General features: G+C 44.6%; 1 protein-coding gene across 1 annotated transcript in view; it reads left to right on the top strand.

The window, feature by feature from the left end:
- The first annotated feature begins 3,213 nt into the window (after positions 1-3,213).
- LOC145360076 (CTD nuclear envelope phosphatase 1-like) overlaps positions 3,214-8,552 on the top strand; it is a 31,615-nt gene continuing 26,276 nt past the window's right edge. The window contains exon 1 of the mRNA XM_080215016.1: positions 3,214-3,480. Coding sequence (XP_080071142.1) covers positions 3,379-3,480 — 102 coding nt within the window. The 5' untranslated portion in view covers positions 3,214-3,378. The remainder of the gene's footprint in view (positions 3,481-8,552) is intronic.

Raw genomic sequence — 8,552 nt, 5'->3', positions numbered from 1 at the left:
CCCGCCCACTACGATTCCCAAGGCCAACAGGGTGGGAAAATTCCACTGAGACTGTCCAAATTGTTTTGAGCTGAGTATCCGCAGCCCAATGAGATTTGGAATTCCAAAGGCTCTTTGAGTGAATCTTCTCATCTCAACTGTTCCCTGATCCCGAGACTATATCCCCCATTCGAGATGCTCCGTCCAGGGGAAATGTTGACCCTATGTCAATACTCAGAATCTGATTTGTTGAGGTTCACCTCTCATTGTCCTCAACTCCCATTCAAATCAATCTCCCTCCATGGGATTTGATGAGGAATGGTCTGTAGAAACTGAATCAATGCTTCAGGTGTCTGCTTCCTCAGATGTTTTCTGACTTGCTGAGTATTTCCAGCTTTATTCAGTTTGTACATCACATTGATACTAATCTTGAATTGTGACTGTAGCTTTAAATAAGAACATAGGGTCGTCTTGAGGTGGATGTTAATCTCACTCCTGACATTAAACAATGCTGAGTGAGTGTATAGAGTGAGGAGTGTATTGGAATTGAGGAGTTTTTTTCTTAATTCATTCATGGGGACATGGACGTCGCTGGCTGGGCCATTATTCATTGCTCATTCCTAATTTTGTTTTTGTTTATTCATTCCAATCAAAGTCCAATTCAAAGTCTCAGCTAGTGAGACATTCCCGATCCAAACTGACAAGACAGGCTTCCCACTTCCTGTCCTGGGCTCGATCTACATGATTCAAGCTGATTGGAGCAAGCATTGCACCTCCTCCAAGGTTTGATCTTATTTGCATCTTAGCCAAAAGGCCAAGATGCTGCTTTTAAAAATTGCTTCAAATGAAGCCTCGGTGTAACCTCATGACTTTAACCAAGTGCAGAATGCCAAAACTACACTTGATCTTAGCCAAAAGGCAGGGAAGCGATTCCTAGTTTTTTTAATCCAATTCAATCAAATCAAGTCCAATTCAGAGTCTCAACAAGTTGGGACATTCCCGATCCAAGCTGACAAGACAGGGCTCTCACCTCCTGTCCTGGGCTTGATCTACATGATCCAAGCTGCTTGGAGCGGGCATTGCACCTTCTCCAAGGCTTGATCTCATTTGCATCTTAGCCAAAAGGCCGAGATGCTGCTTTTAAAAATTGCTTCAAACGAAGCCTCGGTGTAACCTCATGACTTCAACCAAATGCAGGATGCCAAAACTACATGTGATCTTGGCCAAAAGGCAGAGAAATTATTCCTAATTGCCCTTCAACTGAGTGGCTTGCTAAGCCATTTCAGAGGACAGTTGAGAGTCAACCACATCGCTGTGGCTGTAGTGTCACATGTAGACACAGTAAGACAGTGGGCCAGACTGGATAAGGATGACTATGAATCCAGAAACTCAGTACGTTAGTGAACCAGATGGATTTTTCCGACAATCGGCAATAGTTTTGTGGTCATCAGTATATTCTTAATTCCAGAATTGTTTATTAAATTCAAATCAGTGATGGCACAGTAGTTTACACTGCTGCCTCACAGCACCAGGGACCCAGGTTTGATTCCAGGCTTGGGTCAATGTCTGTGTGGAGTTTGCACATTCTTCCTCTGAATGCTCCGGTTTCTTCCCACAAGTCAAAGATGTGCAAGTTAGGTGAATTAGCCATGCCAAATTCTCCCTCAGTGTACCCGAACAGGAACCAGAGTGTGGCAACTGGAGGATTTTCACAGTAACTTCATTACAATGTGAATGTAAGCCAACTTGTGACTAAAAAATAAACTTTAACTTTAAATTCCACCTTCTGCTTTGACAGGATTCAAATCTGGATCCCCAGAACATTAGCTGAGTTTCTGGATTCACAGTCTAGCGAAAACACCACTAGACCATCACTTTTCCCCTCCCCCCACATAGGTTTACAGGGAGTGAGTTTATAAAGTGAGGAGTTTGAGGGAGTAAGTTTATAGAGTGAAGAATTTGAGGGAGTGAGTTTACAGAGAATATAGAGAGTGAGGAGTTTATAGGGTGAGTTTATAGAGTGAGGAGTTTATAGAGAGTGAGGAGTTTATAGAGAGTGGCGTATATAGAGAGTCAGAAGTTTATAAGGAGAGAGGAGTTTATAGGGGTGAGTTATAAAGAGAGAGTTTATAGAATGAGGAGTTTGAGGGAGTTAGTTTATAAAAAATGACGAGTTTATAGAGACAGTATATAGTGAGTGAGGGGTTTATAAAGAGAGTATATAGAGAGTGAGGAGTTTATAGGGATGAGTTTATAGAGAGTGAGGGTGTTTACAGAGTGAGGAGTTTATAGGGATGAGTTTATAGAGAGTGAGGGTGTTTACAGAGAGTGAGGAGTTTATAGGGATGAGTTTATAGAGAGTGAGGGCATTTACAGAGAGTGAGGAGTTTATAGGGATGAGTTTACAGAGAGTGAGAGTGTTTACTGAGAGTGAGGAGTTTATAGGGATGAGTTTATAGAGAGTGAGGGCATTTACAGAGAGTGAGGAGTTTATAGGGATGAGTTTATAGAAAGTGAGGGTGTTTACAGAGTGAGGAGTTTATAGGGATGAGTTTATAGAGAGTGAGGGTGTTTACAGAGAGTGAGGAGTTTATAGGGATGAGTTTATAGAGAGTGAGGGTATTTACAGAGAGTGAGGAGTTTATAGGGATGAGTTTACAGAGAGTGAGAGTGTTTACTGAGAGTGAGGAGTTTATAGGGATGAGTTTATAGAGAGTGAGGGCATTTATAGAGAGTGAGGAGTTTATAGGGATGAGTTTACAGAGAGTGAGGGTGTTTACAGAGATGAGGAGTTTATAGAGAGTGAGGATGTTTACAGAGAGTGAGGAGTTTACAGGGATGAGTTTATAGAGAGTGAGGGTATTTACAGAGAGTGAGGAGTTTATAGGGATGAGTTTACAGAGAGTGAGAGTGTTTACTGAGAGTGAGGAGTTTATAGGGATGAGTTTATAGAGAGTGAGGGCATTTATAGAGAGTGAGGAGTTTATAGGGATGAGTTTACAGAGAGTGAGAGTGTTTACAGAGATGAGGAGTTTATAGGGATGAGTTTACAGAGAGTGAGGGTGTTTACAGAGATGAGGAGTTTATAGGGATGAGTTTATAGAGAGTGAGGGTGTTTACAGAGATGAGGAGTTTATAGAGAGTGAGGGTGTTTTTGCAGCCCTTGGCAGACAGTCGGCCGACATTAAGGAATCGTTGCCTTTAAGAGGCCGGCACCTTGCCTTTAAGTGAAGATGGCGGCGGTGGCGGAGGGCGGCCCGGAACCCGGAGCGGCTGGAGGAGCCTGCAGCCGGCCCCGGGGCTAGGCCAGGCCCAGGAGCAGCCCGGCCCGGGGGGGGGCAAGGCCAGGCCCAGGAACAGGTCAGCCCGGCCCGGCCTGGGGGCTCCGGCCTCGGCAGCATGTTCAGCAAATACTTCCTGATGGGGCTCCGCAGCTTCGTGTGGCTGGCGGTGAAGGTGTGGAGTGTGTGTGTGCAGGCGGCCCGGAGACAAGTCAGAGCGGTGAGTGAGAGGGGGGAGAAAGAGTGAGGCTGGGGGAGGAGGGAGAGGGGTGAGGCTGGGGGAGGAGGGAGAGGGGTGAGGCTGGGGGAGGAGGGAGAGGGGTGAGGCTGGGGGAGGAGGGAGAGGGGTGAGGCTGGGGGAGGAGGGAGAGGGGTGAGGCTGGGGGAGGGAGGGAGAGGGGTGAGACAGGGGGAGGCTGGGGGAGGGAGGGAGAGGGGTGAGGCTGGGGGAGGGAGGGAGAGGGGTGAGACAGGGGGAGGCTGGGGGAGGAGGGAGAGGGGTGAGGCTGGGGGAGGAGGGAGAGGGGTGAGGCTGGGGGAGGGAGGAATGAGAGAAGGGGAATGGGAAAGAGTGGGAGAGAGGGAGATGGAGAGTGCAATTCCTGTATTTGCCAGAACTGTCCTGTAAAATCCAGTCAGTTTGAAGTTTAAGGCAGTGTTTTGCTTTGACCAGCAGTGGAGAGATACGCTTTTAGTTTTTAAGGCTACCAGAGATCAGTGTAACTTGATGTGTTTTGCAGCGTGAGTTAACTCAGCCCATCTTGCCTTATCCATCCAGAATGACCCTGAAGTCTCTTCATTGTATTACTGAACTATCAGAGGGACTTTTCTTCCAGAGTCCATTTATTGTGTTGACTTCTCTTAAAGGTGAATTCCCTGGTGTCGCTCTAAAACTTCCCCTTTGTTGCTTTATCCCTGAAATCAATGTTCAGTCACTTTCCAAATTCAACTGTTTCAAATGCTTGTAAGACCATTCCTGGAATGTCTCCCTTCTGGAATGTCTCCTTTAGACTTAGACATAGACATAGAACCCTACTTCAGAAGGAGACCATTCAGCCCACTGAGTCTGCAGCAACCACAATCCTACCCAGACCCTATCCCCATAACGCCATGCATTTAGCCTAACTAATTACCTGGACACTAAGGGGCAACTTAGCATAGCCAATCCATCTAACCTGCATGTCTTTGGACTGTGGGAGAACACCGGAGCACCCGGAGGAAACCCATACAGACATGGGGAGAATGTGAAAATGCACAAACAGTGACTGAGAACAGAATTGAATCTTGGTCCCTGGTGCTAAGAGGCAGCAGTGCTAACCACTATACCACTGTGCTGCCTTAATTTATCTAATGTAGCTTTATAATTTGAACTTCTAAGACTGGGGATAGCTTGTAGCTCTTCTTAGTACTACCTCCATGTTTGAATGTTCTTGTGACCAGAATCAAGGCTGGTGCTTGGAGTCTAGTTTGGGCAAGACACTTTCTTTTAGCAATATCATTCTGCAGTCTATTGATGGGGCTTGTTTAAATCTGATTCTACTGAAACTTTTAAGTCTTTTCTGTAACTTGATTATTTGCGCACCATTATGGAGGCAGTACATATGTTGCATTAAGATGACAGTGGTTAGCCTTGCTACCTCATAGCACCAGGGACCTGAGTTCAATTCTGGCCTTGCGTGACTGTCCGCGTGGGTTTCCGCCGGGTGCTTTGGTTTCCTCCCATAGTCCAGGTGTGCCGGTTAGGTGAATTGGCCATGCTAAATCATCCCTTAGTGTTCCAAGTTTGAAGGATTAACAAGGTTAATATGTAGGGCTACTAGGATAGGGTTTGGGTGGAGAGTTGGTGCAGACCTGATGGACCGAATGGCCTCCATCAACTCTATAGGGATTCTATGACTTGCTGTATTAAATATGTATTATCCAAACTAATTGGATAGCTGGTCAGCTCATTCTGACAGTTGACAATGGTGTCATGGTCATCAGTCGATTCTTAATTCCAGATTTTTTTTATTATTGAGTTCAAGTTGTACCATCTGCCGTGGCGGGATTCAAACTCAGGTCCCCAGAACGTTAGCTGAGTTTTCGGATTAATAGTCTAGTGATGATATCATTAGACCATCGCCTCCCCTTAATTTGAAAACACCAATCCCCTGGGATATTCTGCTCAGAATTTCCTGACCTCTCATAGAATTAATTCCAAGATACAATGCACAAACAAATCTCCATAACGTTTTTGGTCCAAGAAATCCATGCCTGTGTTCATCCTCTCCCATCGTTGCTAATCTCAGCATAACCCCCTCATTCCTTTTCCCCCACATCTTCATTCAGCTTCCCCTGACATATATCTGTACTATTTGCTTCGATGTGTTGTAGCAAGTTCCACATTCTCACCACTCTCACGATAAAGATGTTTCTCAATTTCCTATCAGGTTTCTTGGTGACTCTTTTGTAGTGATAGTCTCTCCTTTTGCTCTTCTGTGTAAGTGTAAATATACTCTCCTTGCCGAGAAAAGCCTTTCATAAGTTTAAAGATTTCTATTGGGCTAATCCTCTGCTTTCTCCAAGATGTTTATGTTTCCTTGCATGTCTGCTACTGGCTTTCACCACAGAATCCCTGTAATGCAGAAAGAGGCCGTTTGGTCCGTCACGTCTACACCAACTCTGAGAGAGTATCTTACCCAGGCTATCTCCCCCTCTATATCTCTGTAATCCCACACATTTACCATGGCTAATCCATCTAACTGATACATCTTGGGACACTAAGAGACAATTTAGCACACCCGGTCCACCAAACCTGCACATCTTTGAAATGCGGAAGGAAACCAGAACAAACGCACCCAGATGTGGAGAAAACGTGCAAATTCTACACAAACACATCTTTATTTTTGTACCTTTGCCAGTGCCTCCAACACCCTTTTCAAATAAGGTGACCAGAACTGTACTCAGTATTGTCCTAATGTGGAGATGCTGGCGTTGGACTGGGGTAAAAACCTGGTGTTGTCAGACTTCTTACTCAGTATTGTCCCACAGCCCTGAAGTCACTAGTACCCCTTTTCTGTTCTGTAGCCATTTGGTTTATGCATATCTAAGATTTCCTGTGACTCCCATATTTTTGAGCTTAACTAATAGACATTTTTGTGGAGTTTTGGCCAAGGGCTTCTGGGTACAAGATTTAAGGGTGGCATAGCGGTTAACACTGCTGCCTCAAGCACCAGGGACCTGTGTTCAATTCTGGCCTTGGGTGATGTCTGTGGCGTTTGTCTGTTACCCACGCAGACACAGGGGTTGGGGGGGGGGGGGGGGGGCGGTGGTGGGTTCCTCTGGCTGCACCAGTTTTCTCCCACACTCCAAAGATGTGCAGGTTAAGTGGATTAGCCATGCTGAATTGTGTCCCAAAAAATCTGTAGCTTAGATGGATTAGTTATGGTAAATGTGTAAGGTAATGGGGGTGGGGGAGAGGGTCTGGATAAGATACCCTCAGAGTCGGTGCAGACTTGATGGGCCAATTGGCCACCTTCTACACTAGGGATTCTATGATTCTATGTCCTAGATATTACCACTTGGGATGTAACTTCCTCAAGGAGATTATTCAGACAGAAGCTTCCATTTGTGAGAACCTTTCAAGTTTCCACCTGACTTTTATTGTTTTACATGGGTATGTAATGAGACTAACCCAACTGTGACAAAGTAAAAAGTGGCTGAAGTTAAGCATATGTGAAAAAATATTGCTAACATCTAAAGCATGAAATATTCATGTCTCTTTGATCTGAGACCAGCCAGCAGTGAAGTTGTGATTGGAGTTTTTCATTTGTGATTAACAATAGGAGTTGGTTGAGGTGACAATCTTGAGTATCAACACTAAATTATATTTGGGTAGCACGGTGGTTAGCACTGCTGCCTCACAGCATCAGGACCCTGGTTCGATTCCCGATTTGGGTCATTCTGTGCGGAGTATGCACACTCTCTCCCCGTGTCTATGTGTGTTTCCTCAGGGTGCTCTGGTTTCTTCCCACACTCCGAAAGACGTCTTGGTTAGTTGCAGTGGCCATGCTAAATTCTCCCTCAGTGTATCCGAGTAGGTGCCAAAGTGTGGCGACAAGGGGAATTTCACAGTAGCTTCATTGCAGTGTTAATGTAAGACTACTTGTGACTAGTAAACTTAAACTTTCTGGTTTTCCTATAGTATGTCCACTCCAGAGTGAAAATATGCTCAGTGCCAACATAATTTGCAGAATGAAGTGTTATGGGTGATATAGTTGTGTATATGTGAATATTTGCCTTATGTGGGGTGGGAGGCTGAAAGCTTCGAGTGTGGAGTAGTATGGGGTTAAATTGGTTCTCCTGGACATTGCAGTAATAATGAGGTGGGGATGGGGAAATTGCAAAATAAACAAGTGGAAATGCATATTGCCCATAGGGGGTGTCCTCATGACATCACTTAGGAACTTGAAATAGGCAATGTAGCTCCAGGAGCCAGATCCATCAAGAGTTTGGAACATGCCTTCAGATTCCAAAGTCTTCTATCGTGCTTGGAGTTAACAAAAAAAGACAGACTTAGAGAGGAGATAGATTTGGAACTCTTGATGGGTCACTTGGTTACTGGAGTACACACTGTGGTCATGTGGATCAGAGAGCTACAATTCCCTGCTAGTATTGAACTATCTGATTAAGTTGACTGGGAGTGGCAGTGGGTAGCATGAAGTGGGACCGTGAGTCAGTTGCTGAAAGAATAGAGGAAAAATGGATAAGAAGAGTTAACATTTTAAACTGTGAACCATTTTTAAAAAGTGTTGCATAACAAGCTGGCTGACAAGTGAATTTCTGCAGGGGAATGAGGAGGAGCAGGCACATACTGTCATATAACTGATCTGTTTTTAAAAGGGGAAATCAAAAATTAATTTGACTTTTCCAGCAATTAATCAGTAACAAAGAGATAATGCTTTGGATGAAAGCTGCAGTATAATTTTATGATTAGGCTGTAACATCTGGATTAAAAGCAAAATCTTTAACACCAAAATTATGCAGGGTGGACAATGTAAAATTTTGACAATTCTTTTCCTTTTTTTCCATTTGAATTGCTGGATATCGCTGAGGGGTTTTTTAAGCAAAAATGACTGAACCAGAATACGCTATATTTGTCCCCTGGATCAAACAACACTAAGAATTCAGGGTGTAGTAAATAATAAAAGACTGACACAGTTTCTTAAGGGAACGATTGTTCCTGTGATGATTTTTTTTTTTGTGTGTGCCCCCCCCCCCCCCCAATCCCCTCTAGAGAAAAGGGAAAGAAAG

The sequence above is a fragment of the Carcharhinus amblyrhynchos genome, chromosome 30 (assembly GCF_965287045.1).
Source record: "Carcharhinus amblyrhynchos chromosome 30, sCarAmb.v2.hapA, whole genome shotgun sequence".
NCBI classification, from domain to species: domain Eukaryota; kingdom Metazoa; phylum Chordata; class Chondrichthyes; order Carcharhiniformes; family Carcharhinidae; genus Carcharhinus; species Carcharhinus amblyrhynchos.
This window is presented reverse-complemented; position numbering and strand designations above follow the sequence as displayed.